This window comes from Clinocottus analis, unplaced genomic scaffold (assembly GCF_023055335.1).
Source record: "Clinocottus analis isolate CAN_PGR_092001 unplaced genomic scaffold, fCliAna1.0.p SCAF_8, whole genome shotgun sequence".
NCBI classification, from domain to species: domain Eukaryota; kingdom Metazoa; phylum Chordata; class Actinopteri; order Perciformes; family Cottidae; genus Clinocottus; species Clinocottus analis.
Window position 1 is genome coordinate 1,008,299 of NW_027176240.1, and position 18,554 is coordinate 1,026,852.

Consider the following 18,554-nt stretch of genomic DNA (forward strand, 5'->3'; position numbering starts at 1 on the left):
CCGACAGCCAGCGTTCGGTGTCTCTCGGCCGCCTGTTTGACGACCAGCACTGGCACCGCGTCGGCGTGGAGCGCCGCGGCGGCCACCTCAACCTCACCGTGGACCGCAGCACCCAGCGGGTGCCGGTGCCGCCGGGGCTCGCCCACTGGGACCACGACCAGGTGCGTGTCTGTCCGCGCTGGGTGTTGTAGGACGCACACAAACGCACTTCATCATGCGTGTCGTGTTCTCCTCCCGTACGTACAGATGAGCGTGGGGGCCGACCCCGGCCTCGGCTCTCGGAGGTCGCTCGGGTCAAACGCACATTTTCACGGCTGTTTGGAGAACCTGGTTTACAACGGAGTGAACCTGGTGGAGCTCGCCAAGGAGAACGACCCGCGGGTCAGCGTGAAGGTAGACGAAAGCGTGTGTGTGTGTGTGTGTGCGAACAAAAGATCGTTGTTCGGGTTGAAATAGCTGCGTGTACAGCGTCCACGTTGAGGTTGACGACGACTTCATCTTCAGTACTTTTACAAACGGTGATTTGTTTTGTGTAAGAAAAACTAAAGACTGAGTAAACATCGCATGTGTGGGAACCATGAACTGTATAAGAAGCGGTTTGAGTTTGACAATTTCCACCGTCGCCATCTTGGATTGCGACCGTCGCCATCTTGACTTTTTTGCAACCAGTAATCAATTTCTACCATATTGGAAAAGTGGAGGAGTGAGACCCCGTATGTCTATGGTAGAGAGACCTGTCAATCACCTTGGAGCCCCGCCCTAAATAATCCACTGTTTTATGGTCTGTTTGACTGTAAATGGACCATCATTTATATATATATATATATATATATATATATATATATATATATATATATATATATATATATATATATATAAAAGTGTCTTCAAGTGCACTTATTAGTTTCAAGAAGTTAGGAAAGTATCCGCTCACTTTCCTCCCTTTTACTGTAAATGATTACGCTTTTGTGTGTGTGTGTGTGTGTGTGTGTGTGTGTGTGTGTGTGTGTGTGTGTGTGTGGAGCTAATGCACAACACCGCTGAGCCACTCTTCGCTTTAACTTCCCCACAAAGAGCTTTCAGATTTGATCAAGTGTCTGTGTGTGGCCTCCTCTGCTGGAAACAGAGACCCAGTAGGGAACCTGGACTGGAACCATCGCCGCTGGTTCTGCCGCTGGTTCTGCTGCTGGTTCTGCTGCTGGTTCTGCTGCTGGTTCTGCCGTCTCTCTTCACAGAGCGATGAGCTCGTGGAGCGCAGCCGTCACGCGGTGACATCGTGCCCTCGGTTCAGTCTGCAGGTGCTCCCTCTGAGCCTGACTGCTGTCATCATGGTGACGCTGATGAGAGGTGGAGGAATTGTGTTCTCACTGGAATGACTCTCTCTCTCTCTCTCTCTCTCTCTCTCTCACTCTCTCTCTCTCTCTCTCTCTCTCTCTCTCTCCCTCCCTTGCTCCTCCTCTCGTCTTCTCCTCCTTTCCTCCTCTCTCACTCCTTCCCTCCCCCTTTCTCCTCCTCTCTCTCTCACCTACTCTCTCCCTCTCTCTCTCTTTCCCTCTCTCCTCCTCTCTCATCCTTTCCTCCTCTCCTTCTCTCTCCCTCCCTCCTTCCCCCTTTCTCCTCCTCTCTCTCTCTCCTCCTTTCCCTCTTTCTCTCTCCTCTCACCTACTCTCTCTTCTCTCTCTCTTTCCTCCTCTCCCTCTTTATTTCTCTCACTTTCTCCTCCTCTCTCCTGTCACCTCCTCTCTCTCTCTCCTCCATTCCCTCTTTCTCTCTCTCTCTGTCTCTCTCCCCCTCTTCTCTCCTTGTCTCCTCCTCCTCTCTATCCTCCTCTCTCTCTCTCTTTCTCTCCTCCTCCACTCCTCCCCTCCTCTCTCTCTCTCCATCCTTCAGGGCAATGTGACCTTTTCTTGCGCCGAACCCGTTTTTGTTGCCATGACGTTCGCCAGCCCTCAGAGTTTCCTCCGGTTGCCCCGGCCGACAGACGGGACGGCGGCGGCGGCGTCGGGCGCGTCGGTGGGGCTTCAGTTCCGGACCTGGAACAAGGCGGGGCTGCTGCTGACCTTTGACCTCCCGCAGCAGGAGGGCGCCGTGTGGCTGTACCTCAGCAGAGCCCGACTCCACCTGCAGATCCACAAGAAGGGCCGAGCGCCGCTGGAGCTGCACGCAGGTCAGTGACCCCGAACACCTCTAACCTCCATGACCTCAAGGGTCAGCGACCCCAAACACCTCTAACCTCCATGACCTCAAGGGTCAGCGACCCCAAACACCTCTAACCTCCATGACCTCAAGGGTCTGTGACCTGAACACCTCTAACCTCCATGACCTCAAGGGTCTGTGACCTGAACACCTCTAACCTCCATGACCTCAAGGGTCAGTGACCCCGAACACCTCTAACCTCCATGACCTCAAGGGTCAGTGACCCCGAACACCTCTAACCTCCATGACCTCAAGGGTCAGCGACCCGAACACCTCTGACCTCCATGACCTCAAGGGTCAGTGACCCCGAACACCTCTAACCTCCATGACCTCAAGGGTCTGTGACCCCAAACACCTCTAACCTCCATGACCTCAAGGGTCTGTGACCTGAACACCTCTAACCTCCATGACCTCAAGGGTCAGTGACCCCGAACACCTCTAACCTCCATGACCTCAAGGGTCAGCGACCCCGAACACCTCTAACCTCCATGACCTCAAGGGTCAGTGACCTGAACACCTCTAACCTCCATGACCTCAAGGGTCTGGAATAATAATAATAGATGCAGCAAAACTCCAAAAAGCCCAAGGAAACCACAAACTAAGGTAACAGTTTAGATGGCAATAAAAAACAATGAATACAGTCATTATATTTATTTTTTACTATACGAAAAATATAAATATATATCTAAAAACATACAACATATATAAAAACACAAAGAAAAACACAGATTTAAATAAATAAAAATGAAAAATACAAATACATCAATAAAATAAGAAATAAACAATAATTGTATATATATTTTTAAATACAAAAAATAAAAATAAAATACAAAGACACCAGTAAAATTTAAAAAAAAGTATATAAATAAAAAAAGAACATACACCAAAATACAAATAAATAAAATAAAAAATACAAATACATCAATAAAATAAAAAATATCAATAAAAATAAACTATAATTACATATCTTTTTTTAAGTACAAAAAATACAAAGACATCAATAAAATCAAATAAATCCTATCAATACAAAATAAATAGATACATTACATACATTAAATAAATTCAATAAATAAATAAACACATCACATAAGAACTGCTCTGTGAAAATGTGTTTTAAATGTGTTTTTACATCACGGTCCAGATAACGCTGCAATGTTCACAGCACAGAAGCAACGGAGCAGAAACTGACTTCATATTGAAGGGCTGTAATTTGTTTGTTGTGTCTGTGAGACGCTTTTTTTTTTTGCGGGAAACTGAACTCTTGTCACGACTCCGGTTTCTTCATCACCGTGAGACACGGAGCCGACAGGAAGACAACGCCAACGCAGTTTACACATTCACAGAAACCAGGGAACGAAACGGCGATTCCCGAAAACACGAAGAAAGATCCACCGAGCCAAAAATGCTGAATCCTCCCCAGTTTGAACCGCACCGATTTGTACCTGACCTTGACCTTCTGACCTCTGACCTCCGAGCGAATGCCTTGAATTCTATGAAGTCGGTCAGCCGTGTCTTTCTGCTCCTCAGGCTCGGACCTGAGTGACGGCCAGTGGCACGCCGTGGAGCTGCTCTCCAGACGAGGGCGCCTGTCCGTCTCCGTGGACGGAGGCGAAGGCGCCGCCGCCCACGCCAGCCCTCCCTTCCTCATCACCACGGGAGGCCATCTTTACTTCGGCGGTAAGGGAGAGGGAGGATGAATAAGTGAGTATAAGCCACGCAAATATGATTCTTACAGACGCTTCTCCTTGTGCGCAGGTTGCCCCGCTGACGGCGGCGGCCCGGAGTGCATGAACCCCTTCAAGGCCTTCCAGGGCTGCATGCGCCTGCTCACCGTGCACAACCGGCCCGTGGACTTGATCCCGGTGCAGCAGAGGCTGCTGGGAAACTACAGTCACCTGCAGATCGACATGTGCGGCATCACGGACAGGTCAGGCACCATTTTTTCAATAAAGCTAATACTAAACACGCTGAATTGGATCGTAGCTTCATGAACGTGTGGCTGTCGGAGCGTCGCTGTGACTTTGTAAACCCAGTTAATCCTCCTGGCGGCTCTGTGACCGGTTTCCTGTGAAATGGGGTTACACGTGGATTATTAGACAAAGAAGATTGGATACAGTGTCCCAACATGTTTTCCTCGCTGTAAGAAAAAGAAAAAGAATCCGGTTATTGTTTCGTCGTCTCCGCAGCTCCGTCTGTGGCTTCCTCTCTCTCGGCTGAAATGTGCTTTTGCTCTCTTCAAAATGTGATTTATCTGCGAGTCCGTCGGCTCGGTGCCGCAGCGCGGGATTGAGTTCGGGGGGGAAATGCCGGGATGCATTGTGTGGAGAGCATTGTTTTATTTAAAGTCTTCTTCTCTGTTTGCCTCCTGCGTCTGCTGTTCAGATTGTTGTTGCCAGATCATCATCATCGTCATCTTTATCACCAACTTGCTGATGTAGATTGTTATTTTCGTGATCTGGACTCCAATGCTCTTGAGGTGAAGCAGTTTTAAAGTGTTATGAACAACATGGAGCACTCTGTTGAGAAGGGAAAGACCAGATGTCCTCATGTGTTTACATCCATTTAGATTGAAAACACTCCAACACATTGAGCTGCCGGTGGATTACACCTTTATTTTAGAGGGCTAAGCACAGCTGCCGACCGTGGCTCAGTGGTTAGCATGCCTGCCTTTCAACCAGAGGGTTTGTGGTTCAAACCCCAGCTCCGTTAGTCCAGGTCGACGTCTCCATGAGCAAGACTCTTAACCCTGAATTGATCCTCTTTGCAAAAGTTTAAATTGCTTTGGATAAAAGTGTAATCTGGAGTGAATATTTAACATCTAGGGCTTTTATTGTGAAAAATATCAGGATTGTGGCTCACTGGATTGCATGCCCGTCGTTCAATCAGAGGGATGGTGGTTCGATCCCCGGCTCTGCTTGTCCATGTTGATGTGTCCTTGAGCAAGAAACTTAACCTTTCATTGCTCCCCATTGCTGTGTCAATAGTGTGTAGAGAAAAATTGTGAGTCTCTTTGGATAAACGCGTCAGCTAAATGTAATGTTATCTGGAGTGTGAAGCAAAAATGCTCACCTGTGAATATTTAACATGAAGGGCTTTTATTGTGAAAAGGTCAGAACTGCCTTTTTGAAAAGATATGAATAGATACACGAGCACGACTCCAGTTCCACCACCTGATTGGTCGATGTGGTTTTCATGCCGCACGTTTCAGACTTCAATAGCAATAAAAAAAAAAGCATCTTCAGCCTGAAGCGTTGACAAAAAGTAAAAACGCCGTTGATCCAACACAGATATTGTACACGGGGGGAACAAAAAAATCAATTACCGCCGTTTGGACAGAATCATTATTCTGGACATTTCCACGTCACCGAGCGCGGCCTCCAGTGTGCGTGTTCTGCAGGAAATGTCAAGGCGGTGTCGGTTTAATGTTGTGTTAGAGCAACAACACGCTCACACAACACGGTAGCAGACCTTTTTTTCTCCGAATCATTAGCGCCAACGGGTACGCGGCGTGCACGTGTATCCCTCTCAAGCGGCCGTTGTTCCAATTAAATGTCAACTTTGGAAAAATTGATTTACACTTTCGTCCAGAAGAGCCGCTCCACTGATGTCACGCTCCACTGAACACACACACCGACACACACACACACTCGCTCTGCAAGATGCACATGTGCAGACGAGCGAAGCAACATTGGACTGACAGAATTTTAAATGCGTGTTTTGAAAAACCGTGCGCAAAAGAATCCTCCCGCTCCCATTTTAAGTCCCAGCATGCCCCATTCACACAATCTTTTCGCATAAAATACCTAATATTTTCTATTTTTGAACCAAACGACACAGTTTTTTGACTGAAACTTCTTCCTAACAGGCCAAGACTTTGTTTTATTGTGATTTTTGTTGCAGATTCTGATTCTTTAGGTCCTAATCTTTCCAAAAAGGTGTCTTATTGACGCTCCAGGAGGCTTTTTTGGGGGAATCTAGCTCATATCATGCTGGATGTTCATAGTTATGATCAAAATACATTTAAAAGTGATTTTCTTTGCAGATTGGAATTGGATTAGTATTGGAATTAATTTGGAGTTCCTACGACGACTCAAACACAGGGAAAAGAGGTCTGGAGACAACGAGTAAAGTAACACAAAGTACCCGCCCGTCTCCAACTTTTTTTTTTTGCGATAAAAAGGAAAAGCAACTAAAATTGCAGCTAAACACCGAAACTGAAGCGTCTGACGAGCCTGCTGAGTCAGGCCTTTCTCTCACAGTGAGTTTCCCAGACTAAAAGATTAAAAATACATGCCGCCCGCCCGCTCTCTCTCTCTCTCTCTCTCTCTCTCTCTCTCATTCTGTCTCTCTGCAGTCGCAATTCGCTGACCTCGTTTCTCCTTCCTAATATGTTTACTCGGTCGCCGCTGAGCTCCATTCATCCAAAGCTTCATCCCCTTTGTTGCTCCCTCGCTCCTTCCTCTCCGACGATCCATCTCTCAACCTTAATTCCTCTTCCTGGAGTTCTCTCTCTCTCTCTTTCTCTTTCTCGGCAGCATCTTCATCATGTTGTCTCTTCCCTCCCATTGTTTCTTTCTGTCCTAAGCTTTTCATTTTCCCGCATCTCAGTCTTGACATTGAGGGAAAAAAAAAGTCCAGACTCTCGGTTATGGAACGAGACGCGACACGTGTTGCTGGAGTTATGCAGGGAAACAGAAAAAACACCAAAAAACAACATCCTACATCCTACGACCTACATCCTACATCTTACATCCAACATCTTACATCCAACATCTTACATCCTACAACCTACGACCTACATCCTACGACCTACATCCAACATCCAACATCCTACATCCAACATCCTACATCCAACATCCTACATCTTACATCCAACATCTTACATCCTACATCTTACATCTTTCATCCGACATCTTTCATCCGACATCTTTCATCCAACATCTCACATCATACATCTTACATCCAACATCCTACATCTTACATCCTACATCTTTCATCCTACATCTTTCATCCTACATCTTTTATCCTACATCTTACATCCTACATCTTTCATCCTACATCTTTTATCCTACATCTTTCATCCTACATCTTTCATCCTACATCTTACATCCAACATCTCACATCCTACATCTTACATCCTACATCTTACATCCTACATCTTTCATCCTACATCTTTCATCCTACATCTTTCATCCAACATCTCACATCCTACATCTTACATCCTACATCTTTTATCCTACATCTTTTATCCTACATCTTTCATCCAACATCTCACATCCTACATCTTACATCTTTTATCCTACATCTTTCATCCAACATCTCACATCCTACATCTTACATCTTTTATCCTACATCTTTCATCCAACATCTCACATCCTACATCTTACATCCTACATCTTTTATCCTACATCTTTTATCTTACATCCTACATCCTTCATCCTCCACCCTCCATCTTAGAAGCAGGTTATATTATTGTCCAATTCCTTGAAAAGATTTTAAACAAATGAAAGAGACGTCTCTCTGCTCGTATCTTCTGGTGTTGCTTCTTCCTGTTTGTTCCATACGAGACTCTGTCGATTAAAATCACCTTTAAAGAGAAGCCGCCTGTGCACACGTTCATTACGGTGATGAACGAGGCGGCGCAGCCACGCAGGAGAAGTGTTTGGATGTTTTCAAGGTGTTTGGATCGAGGCGCTGAATGAACAAAGTGCATTTACTTTTATCTCCTGATCTGAGGAACGTTTACGGAGGAGGCTTTTTGCAATTTCATCACCAGGAAAAGCTTCCTCAGAGCAGGTTACCTCAGGTCAAGATGTCTGAACGTCTCTCTCTCTCTCTCTCTCTCTCTCTCTCTCTCTCTCTCTCTCTCTCTCAGGTGTTCTCAGAGTCACTGTGAACACGGAGGCAGCTGCAGTCAATCATGGAGCTCCTTCCACTGTAACTGCTCCGGCACCGGCTACAGCGGAGCCACCTGTCACAGCTGTAAGGTCGCGAAGCTTTGTTAAAGGTCGCACACACACACACACGTACACACACAGTACGCACATGTTTCCTGTAATGACACAACCTGCTGCTGTGAAGTTGAAGTCCCTGCAGACGTTGTTGTGGCAGAAGGTCAGCGGAGGAAGAGGAGGAGGAACAACGGAGGAAGAGGAGGAAAGAAAAGATGGACAAATGAGAAAGACACAGGAAGAGACTCTTCATTAGTTCAGTACTAATCCGGATCTTTAGAGATACTAAAATACTAAAAAAAACATACCCACTCCTTTAATTATGGAAGCACATTTTCGCAAGTAAAATAACAAAGTTATGAAATAAAAAGTCAAAATGATGACGGTTTTTAACAGGTTAAGAAAGTCTAAATTATTTTTTATCTCATTAATGTGACTATTTATCTGAAAATAATGACTTTTTAAGCTCATAAATATGACTTTTTATCTCATAATTATGACTTTTTATCTCATTAATATGACTATTTATCTCAAAATAATGACTTTTTAATCTTATAAATATGACTTTTTATCTCATAAATATGACTTTTCATCTAAAAATTATGACTTTATTTCACAATCATGACTTTTTATTTCATAATTATGACTTTTTTTCTCATAATCTATTTCTTTAACTGCGGTAATGGGCTTCCATATTTAATCAACAGCTATACCATTGTTATCTTTTATCAGTTTATACACCAAATATTATAAAGGAAATATAGGAAACTTTAAAAATTACTAAAAGAGATTACTGGGCAACGTAAACTCGACCGTCTGTCTGGTTTTTCAACGAAAGAAGTGATTATTTATGAATGACTGTGATGCGTATGGTGATGGTGATGATGATGGTGATGATGATGATGAAGATGATGATGATGATGTCTCTGTCTGCTCAGCGGTATACGAGCAGTCCTGTGAGGCGTACAAACACAGAGGCAACACGTCGGGCTTCTACCACGTCGACGTGGACGGCAGCGGACCCGTCCGACCGCAGCTGATGTTCTGCGACATGACAGGTAACACACACACACACACACACACACACACACACACACACACACACACACTGAAAATCCTACAAACAATCCAAAGTAGCAGGCTCTACATTCCCGTGTCGCTCCTCCAGAGGACAGAACCTGGACGGTGATCCAGCACAACAACACGGAGCTGACCCGGGTCGGGCCGGGGGGGCGGAGCCGGCACTCGGCTCACTTCCTGTACGCGTCCGAGGACGAGCAGCTGGAGGCCGTCGTCGGCCAATCGGAGCACTGCGAGCAGGAGCTGACCTACCACTGCAGGAAGTCCCGCCTCCTCAACACGCCGGGTGAAGTCTCACTTCTATTGTTTGTGTGCCTGCAGGGATTATTATTGAAATTATTGCTGCTATCGTGCAATAATTTCCATTTCTTAAAGGAGGATGAACATATTTTAAACATATTTGAGGAAAGCGACTTATGATATATTTTTTTTGTGTGCACTTTTTTGTCACACAAAACCACAACTACCAGTCGTTTCATGAATTCGGTCTTTTTAACATAAACTTCTGTGTTTAAAGGAAACGACTTAGTGAGGTTTAGGAAAAGAAAATAACTGAAGTACGAAGGATTAGATGACAAAAAAATATACATGGATAAAAAAATACATGAAAGAAAATACAAGAAAAAATATTACATAGAAAAAAATACATGAAAAAAAATACATCACCAAAAAAATACATGGACAAAAAAAACATGAAAAAAATATCTGAACAAAATAATACACAAAAAAAAAATACATGGAAATTTTAATAATGAAAATAATATATAAAAAAAATAATAAATGGAAAAAATAATTAATATAAATTATTATTACATGAAAACAAATATTACATATAGAAAAAAATGGAAGAAAAAGAAATTAAAAAAAATCAACTTTGACTTTTGGTTTCACGTGAGGTGAAAAATTGGTGATTGCCAAAAAAACTGGAAAATGATCCATTCATTCATTCATTCATTCAATTATTCATTCACGTGCAACAAACATATTCTGTGTAATATTAACATAACGTGAACTCTGAACTCTACTTGTGTGTTTACTGATGCACGGTCCTCTTTGCCCCTGCAGTATATAATATTTATACATAAATACATAACCCATGGTCTCATGAAGCCTCTCCTGGTGTGTGCAGACGGGCCTCTGCTCAGCTGGTGGGTGGGCGGTCCAGGTGCAGGACAGGTGCAGACCTTTTGGGGCGGAGCCCCGCCCGGCAGCCAGCTGTGCTCCTGCGGCCTGCAGCAGAGCTGCGTGGACAACAGACACGCCTGCAACTGTGACGCCGACCGGCCCGAATGGTACCGCCCCTTACTCATAAACCAACGCGGTGCACAGGTTTATGAAGCCGGTTTATTGTTTCACAGGAACGCTTCCTTTTTCTGTGCTTTACGCCCAAATTATCACATTTTAAACGAGGTTATTCTACGAGAATGCAAGATTAGGGATTATTTGAGCACTAAACATGTCTGTCATCTCTTTTTGTCACATTTCTTTCTGATTTTATTTTGTTTTTAACCTTTTTCTGTTTAATTGTTTGAGCCTGGAATCTTTTTCATGTGACATTTTTAATGTTTTTGAATCATCTTTTGACTTTTTTCAGTTTTATGTTTAAGTTTTGCTTCGTCGTCTCGGCTCTAGAGGAGATTCATGATCTCAATATCAAGTCTGCATACGAATAAAATGTTAGTTTCCTTATGCAAGGTCATCCTGATTGAAGAATTTGCTAGTTTTTTTAAGTCTGTCATCTCTTTTATGTCACATTATTTCAGTTTTATCTTGTTTTTAATGTTTAATTGTTCAAGTCTGGCATCTCTTTTTTGTCACATTTTATATTGTTTTTGACTTTTTTGTAATTGTTCATGTATATCATCTCTTTTATGTCACATTTTGTATGTTTTTTAGCGTTTTTAACCTTTTTCTGTTTAATTGTTTAAGTCTTTAATCTCTTCTTTGTCACATTTTATATGTTTTTACATCATTTTTTGACTTTTTTCCGTGTTGAGTTGAACTTTTGCTTCTCCATCTCGGCTCTGAAGGAGATTCATGATCTCAATGTGATTTATTTACAATATTTCTCTCCTCATTCGTAATAATGGTGATGAATTCTCCTTTCCTTCCTCTTCGTGCTCGCTCTTCCTCCTTTGCTCGTGGTAGAAACTCATCTTTTCCTCCTCTAGACTTTGAATTCAGCTTCTTCCTCTTCCTCTTCCTTCTCCTTCCTCTCTTTTGTTTCTCTCCCTCCGGCCCTGCAGGGCGAACGACTCCGGGCTGCTGACCCACAAGGAGACGCTGCCCGTCAGATCTCTGGTGCTGGGCGACGTCCAGCGACCCGGCTCAGAGAGCGCCTACCGGGTCGGGCCTCTGCGATGTCACGGAGACAGTAAGTCACACGTGTAGGATCAACACATACGTGTAAGATCAACACATACGTGTAAGAAGAGTCACATGCTGGTAGAGCAGAGAGGCTGCAGAATGAGAGGAAGTCAAGATGCTTTGGTACACAACTTTACGACCATCTAGCAAGTACTTGTGTGGAAGTTCTGCAGAAGGTCCACTTCATGTCAAGGCCTCCAGCTTCTCTGCAGAGCAACAGAGTGTTTAGTCCCTGGGTGGACTTGAACCACCAACCTTTCGGTTAACAGCCGAATGCGCTAACCAATTACGCCACAGAGACGTCTTCAGGGCGACTCGCTGGAGTTTTTTTTTTTTTGATGAATGCAGTTGGACAAAGGTTTTTGTTTTGTTTTTTTTGACTAGTGAATTTATTTTTTTCGTCATGTAAATGGAACATAGACATAGATATAGTTAATGAATGCAGTTGGACACTTTTTTTTTTTTTTTTTTTTTTTTGACTAGTTCAATTTTTTTTTTCTTGTAAATGTAACATGGATATAGTTAATGAATGCAGTTGGACATTTATTTATTTTTTAACTAGTGATTTTTTCTTTCCGTCATGTAAATGTGACATAGATATAGTTAATGCACTTTGACATCGTTTTTCTTTTTTGACTAAACATATATTTTTATTCGTCATGTAGATATTGTTGATGCAGAGTCACATGCTGGTAGAGCAGAGAGGCTGCAGAATGAGAGGAAGTCAAGATGCTTTGGTACACAACTTTACTTTCAGACCATCTAGCAAGTACTTGTGTGGAAGTTCTGCAGAAGGTCCCCTTCATGTCAAGGCCTCCAGCTTCTCTGTTTTTAGTCCCTGGGTGGACTCGAACCACCAACCTTTCGGTTAACAGCCGAATGCGCCACAGAGACGTCTTCAGGGCGACTCGCTGGAGTTTGTTTTCCTTCTGTAAATATAACATAGCGCAAGTTTAATGAATGCAGTTGGACATTTTTATTTTTTTTGACTAGTGAATTTTTTCCCGTCATGTAAATGTAACATAGTTATAGTGAACGAATGCACTTTTTTAATTTTTTCACTCGTGATTTTTTTTCCGTCACGTAGATATTGTTGCTGCAGAGTAACACGTATGTATATGATCAACACATGCGTGTGCAATCAATGTGTATGTGTGTAATCAACACATATCATCTACATGTGTGTAATGTGTTTTATTTCTGGTAAATGTAGTTTTGAGGAGTTTTGAACGTGCAGCTGAGCTCCAGAGCCGAGGAGGAACTCCTCTGTTCCTTCTTTTCTTTCCTTCGCAGGAAACGTCTGGAACGCGGCGTTTTTCGACAAGGAGACGTCGTACCTCCACTTTCCCACGTTCCAGGGAGAGCTGAGCGCCGACGTCTCCTTCCTCTTTAAGACCTCTTCATCCTCCGGCGTCTTCCTGGAGAACCTGGGCATCAGAGACTTCATCCGCATCGAGCTCGCCTGTAAGTTTAAGAAAAAGAAGTCGAATCCAACTTCTCTGAGATGTGAGCGCGAGGATGAAGGTGGAGCTGCAGCTGGATCCTGGTGGAGGCGACCGCGCCTCCTCTTCCTCATCCTCCTCCTCTTCCTCCTCTACCTCCTCCTTTCCTTCCTCCTCTTCCTCCTCACAGAGGAGAAACCTTCCCAGCGACACGGAGACGTTAGTTTTCGCTCCTCTGGATCTCAGTGAGGCGGCCATTGTTCCTGCAGTGTGTGTGTGTGTGTGTGTGCATGTATGTATGTGTGTGTGTGTGTGTGTGTGTATGTGGTGTGTGTGCGGCAAGTGTCTGTGTGTGCATTTGCGTCTGTGTGCATGCGCCATCGGTGTGTGTGTCTGTGTGTGTGTGTGTATGTGTGTGTGTGTGTCTGTGTGTGTGTTCACATCTCTTCAGTGATACTTTGCTTTCTTATCAAACTTCCAGTAAAACTCGTTCATCTTCACCCTCTTCATCTTCTTCATTTTCTTCATCTTCTTCATCTTCATCTTCTTCATGCTGATGTGAAACAAAGGGAACGAGTAACGAGTTTAAATGGATGAGATGACAGAACAAACTCAGAGTTCACAGTTTACTCAGGAACAATTTACTGATTAGTAAACGATGAGAACAGCTGATCTGCTCCTCCTCTTCCTCTCCCTCCTCTTCCTCTCCCTCCTCGCCCCCCTCTCCCTCCTCTCCCTCCTCTTCATCTCCTTCCTCTCCCTCCTCTCCCTCCTGTTCCTCCTCTCCCTCATCTCCTTCCTCTCTCTCCTCTCCCTCGTCTTCCTCTCCCTCATCTCCCTCATTTCCCTCCTCTCCCTCCTCTCCCTCATCTCCTTCCTCTCTCTCCTCTCCCTCGTCTTCATCTCCTTCCTCTCCCTCCTCTCCTTCCTCTCCCTCCTCTCCCTCATCTCCTTCCTCTCTCTCCTCTCCCTCGTCTTCCTCTCCCTCCTCTCCCTCATCTCCTTCCTCACTCTCCTCTCCCTCCTCTCCCTCCTCTCCTTCCTCTCCCTCATCTCCTTCCTCTCCCCCCTCTCCCTCCTGTTCTTCTCTCTCCTCTCCCTCGTCTTCTTCTCCCTCGTCTTCCTCTCCCCCTCTCCCTCCTCTCCCTCCTCTTCCTCAGCGTCCTGGGAGGTGGTCTTCTCCTTCGACGTGGGCAACGGGCCTCTGGAGGTCCGCGTGGCGTCCGCCTCCCCGCTGAGCGACGGCCGCTGGCATCGCGTCCGCGCCGAGCGCAACGTGAAGGAGGCGTCGCTGCAGCTGGACGAGCGACCCGCCGCCACGCGGGCGGCGCCGGCCGCCGGACACACACACCTGCAGCTCAACAGCCAGCTGTTCATAGGTGAGGGGGGGGGGGGGGTGAAAGGGTGTGTGCTTGTCTGTTTGTGTGTGTGTGTGTGTGTCTGTGTCAATGTGTGTGTATATCTAAGTGTGTGCATGTGTCCAAATGTGTCAGTGTGTGTGTGTGTGTGTGTGTGTGTGTGTGTGTGTGTGTGTGTGTGAGGGTGTGTGTGAAAGGGTGTGTGTGAAAAGGTGTGTGTGTGTGTGATGGTGTGTGTGTGTGAGGGTGTGTGTGAAAGGGTGTGTGTGTGTGTGTGTGACGGTGTGTGTGTGTGTGTGTGTGAGAGTGTAGATTTGTGTGTGCTTGTCAGTGGTGTGTGTGTGTGAGAGTTTGCGTACGTGTGTTTGCGCGTGTGTGTGTGTGTGTCTGTGTCAATGTGTGTGTGTATATCTAAGTGTGTGCATGTGTCCAAACGTGTCAGTGTGTGTGTGTATGTGTGTGTGTGTGTGTGTGTGTGTGTGTGTGTGTGTCTGTGTGTGTGTGTGTGTGTGTGTGTTTTGAACACCTTCATAACTCATAATCAGAGCTCGGCGTCGTCACCGGGCTTGAACCGCCGGTCTTTCCTGGTGATGAAGCTCCGGCTCGTCTTCCTCGCTGGTGAAAGAGCTTCATCTCATCCTGATGCTCTGGAGGTCCAGATGTTGGAAAAAAAAACAAACTTGGAGAGTTTAAATTCGTAGGAATAAAAGCAGAAGCAAAGGGCGGTGAGGCTCCGGGTGATTGACAGCTCTCCGGCTTCACGTCAGCCAATCAGCACGTCGCTCCCAGACGGTTAAAAGTCGACACCTTGAACTCCCCCCCGCTCGTGTTTCGTGGTGTTTCATCATCGTGGGTTTTGTTGTCGTTCGGCAGCAGAGTGTTGACAAATCTTTTGTGTTTTTCTGGAGCTGCAGACGCGTTTAGAGCTTCATGAGGACATCAGACGGATCCGTCTGTGTCGCGTTGTAACGATGACGGAACCTGGAAACAGAAAATATTAAAGTGTTGTGGTTGTTTCTGGCATCATGGCTGCCTGGAAAGCATGAAAATACATGAAGAAAGCATAAAAATACATAAGGAAAGCATGAAAATACATGAAGAAAGCATAAAAATACATGAAGAAAACATAAAAATACATGAAGAAAGCATGAAAATAATTAAAGAAAACATAAAAATACATGAAGAAAGCATGAAAATAATTAAAGAAAGCATGAAAATACATAAAGAATGCATGAAAATACATGAAGAAAGCATGAAAATACATAAAGAAAGCATGAAAATACATGAAGAAAGCATGAAAATACATAAAGAAAGCATGAAAATACATAAAGAAAGCATGAAAATACATAAAGAAAGCATGAAAATACATGAAGAAAGCATGAAAATACATAAGGAAAGCATGAAAATAATTTTTAAAAAGCATAAAAATACATAAAGAAAGCATGAAAATAATTAAAGAAAGCATGACAATACATAAAGAAAGCATGAAAATAATTTTTAAAAGCATGAAAATACATAAAGAATGCATGAAAATACATGAAGAAAGCATAAAAACACATGAAGAAAGCATAAAAATACATAAAGAAAGCATGAAAATACATAAAGAAAACATGAAAATACATAAAGAAAGCATGAAAATACACGAAGAAAGCATGAAAATACATAAAGAAAGCATGAAAATACATAAAGAAAGCATGAAAATACATAAAGAAAGCATGAAAATACATAAAGAAAGCATGAAAATACATATCCCACAACAATTTAGTCAAAAGAAGGATTTCAGGATTTTCTACTTTTCTTTTCTTTTTCATTATTTTTTTTTGGTAGTGGGCATCAATCTGACATTTACAGATGTTTTTCAGACAAATCAACTTTTCTGATGATGCTCACATGAGTTACACACATCTGGAACACGAGGTGAAAACCAGAATGAACAACTAAAAGAAACCGAATGAAACAAAGAACTAAAAGAAAAACAAAGTCTATTGCTTTGACGAAAACGAGCTCCATTCCCTGTGTGTGTGTGTGTGTGTGTGTGTGTGTGTGTGTGTGTGTGCGTGTGTGTGTGTGTGTGTGTGTCGGCAGGCGGCACGGCGTCCCGGCAGAAGGGTTTCCGTGGCTGCATCCGCTCCCTGCAGCTGAACGGCGTGACGCTGGACCTGGCGGGCCGGGCCGGCGTGACGCCCGGCGTGGCGCCCGGCTGCCCGGGCCACTGCAGCAGCTACGGCTCGCTGTGCAGGAACCGCGGCCGCTGCCTGGAGCGGCCGCGCAGCTTCGCCTGCGACTGCAGCCGCTCGGCCTCCACCGGGGCCTTCTGCGACAGAGGTGGGAAGGAGTCTGAGCCCCACGGAGCCGAGCAGGCTCAAGGCCTTCTGTGCTTTTCTGTAGCTCTTCTGTAGCTTTTATATGAAGATTTCTGTCTTTTTTACCCGAGAAAATTTCTTGTCTGTAAGTAAATTATCTTAAATTCTTTGCCCTCACTTTAAAAAAAAAAAAAAAAACGCTCTCAAAAAAAAAATGCTCTAAAAAATTTTTTTTTTTAAAAAACGCTCTAAAAAAAAAGAAAAAAAAAACGCTCTAAAAATTATTTTTTTTTAAAAAAACACTCTAAAAAAAAAAAAAAACGCTCTAAATTTTTTTTTTTAAAAAGGCTCTCAAAAAAAAAAAACGCTGTAAAAATTTTTTTTTTTAAAAACGCTCTAAAAAAAACGCTCTAAAAAAAAAAAAAACGCTCAAAATTTTTTTTTTTTTAAAAAACGCTCTCAAAAAAAAAAACGCTCTCCAAACTAAAATTCTCCTTTCCGAAAAAAGTTGCTCAAAAAAAAAAACTTGCGCTCTCAATCCCAAAAGTTACTTGTGAGTTGTGGGCGTGGTGGGCGGGGCATGTGTAACATGACATCTTACCTCAGTCAAGCCAATAACCAATAGAAACTCATTCAGCAGCGCATGCCCCGCCCACTACGAGCACTTTTTCTTTTTTTGTGTATTTTTATTTTTTTAGCGTTTTTTTTTTTTTTAAACAAATTTGAGTTCTGAGAGCGTTTTTTTTTTTTTCAGAGCAATATTTTTTTTGAGCAATTATTTTTGAGAGCGTTTTTTTTATTTTTTTTTATTTGAGCAAATTTTTTTTTTTTATAGTGTTTTCTTTAATTGAGAGCAAAGATTTGGAGATAATTTACTTACAAACAAGAAATTATCTTGGGTAAAAAAGACACAAATCTACCTTCATATTTTTATTTTATTATTTATTGATCATAACTATGAACATCCAGCGTAATTATGAGGCACGATTCACCAAAAATGTCGATTGGAGCGGTCCCCAAGTTTTTCAAACTGTGGTTCAGAGCCTTAACAACAGCTCACATACTAATAAGGCACTTTTTGGGAAAGATTAGGACCTAAAGAATCGGGAACTGCAACAAAAATCCCAATTAAACAAAGCGTTGGCCTGTTAGGAAGGAGTTTCCGTTTTTATTTATCTTGTTTTGACCTTTTCTGTGTGACAAAATCTTTGTAATGCATATTGTAGTTACACAATATAACCCTGGGTAACGACTTTTTTTTTCCTGCAAATATTAATGTTATTACACTGCCATCATATTATCTCTCAGCATTTGACAGCTTGTTTAACGTCACTGTCTATAATAATTGGCTTGTTTTTATCGTATTATAATTACCTCAATATTATCTCACTATTATTATCTCTTCTCTAAATATAAAGTGGAAACTTCCGTGTGCAGATTGTTTAACTGCATGGTTTCTTTGTCGCATTGTCCCCTTCAAGTCCTTCTAAGCACACACACCTGCACTCCTCGTTACTTAAGTTATCCCGTCAGCGCTAACACAGCCTCGTGTTAACGCAATAATTACCCACACAGCTGTGTTGTCTGTCGGAGAGGATCTCTCAGCTCTGAAGCTCGGCGTGCGGCACGATTAGCAGCGTTTTGCGTTCTTTTCACCTGCCAGGTGCTTTTCCTCCTTAATGAGGGGCTGCGAGTGCTGCATGCAGTGAATGAATCACCGCTGCCGTCCCTCCTGCAAGATCAGCGCTCAGCAAAGACAACCAGGAGTCTATATGCTTCCTCTTATTTAAATATTAATCATACCGTTTCTGCAAAGCTAAATAAAGCTGTACACCAAACTTTTAACAGCTGTCATTC

The 18,554-nt window shown here is 43.5% G+C and overlaps 1 protein-coding gene and 1 non-coding gene across 2 annotated transcripts in view; one reads left to right on the plus strand and one right to left on the minus strand.

Annotated features, from left to right (window-relative positions):
• Positions 1 to 18,554, plus strand: part of LOC137779469 (contactin-associated protein-like 4) — a 69,924-nt gene that overhangs the window by 39,068 nt on the left and 12,302 nt on the right. The window contains exons 6-18 of the mRNA XM_068567249.1: positions 1 to 161; positions 247 to 393; positions 1,891 to 2,167; positions 3,724 to 3,873; positions 3,952 to 4,123; positions 8,072 to 8,178; positions 9,086 to 9,205; positions 9,316 to 9,513; positions 10,357 to 10,519; positions 11,474 to 11,601; positions 12,888 to 13,058; positions 14,197 to 14,415; positions 16,480 to 16,719. The exon at positions 1 to 161 is cut by the window's left edge and continues 15 nt beyond it. Of these exons, the coding sequence (XP_068423350.1) occupies positions 1 to 161; positions 247 to 393; positions 1,891 to 2,167; positions 3,724 to 3,873; positions 3,952 to 4,123; positions 8,072 to 8,178; positions 9,086 to 9,205; positions 9,316 to 9,513; positions 10,357 to 10,519; positions 11,474 to 11,601; positions 12,888 to 13,058; positions 14,197 to 14,415; positions 16,480 to 16,719 (2,253 nt within the window). The remainder of the gene's footprint in view (positions 162 to 246; positions 394 to 1,890; positions 2,168 to 3,723; positions 3,874 to 3,951; positions 4,124 to 8,071; positions 8,179 to 9,085; positions 9,206 to 9,315; positions 9,514 to 10,356; positions 10,520 to 11,473; positions 11,602 to 12,887; positions 13,059 to 14,196; positions 14,416 to 16,479; positions 16,720 to 18,554) is intronic.
• Positions 11,822 to 11,895, minus strand: trnan-guu (transfer RNA asparagine (anticodon GUU)). Its single transcript has one exon. It is a non-coding gene; the product is annotated as a tRNA-Asn (tRNA).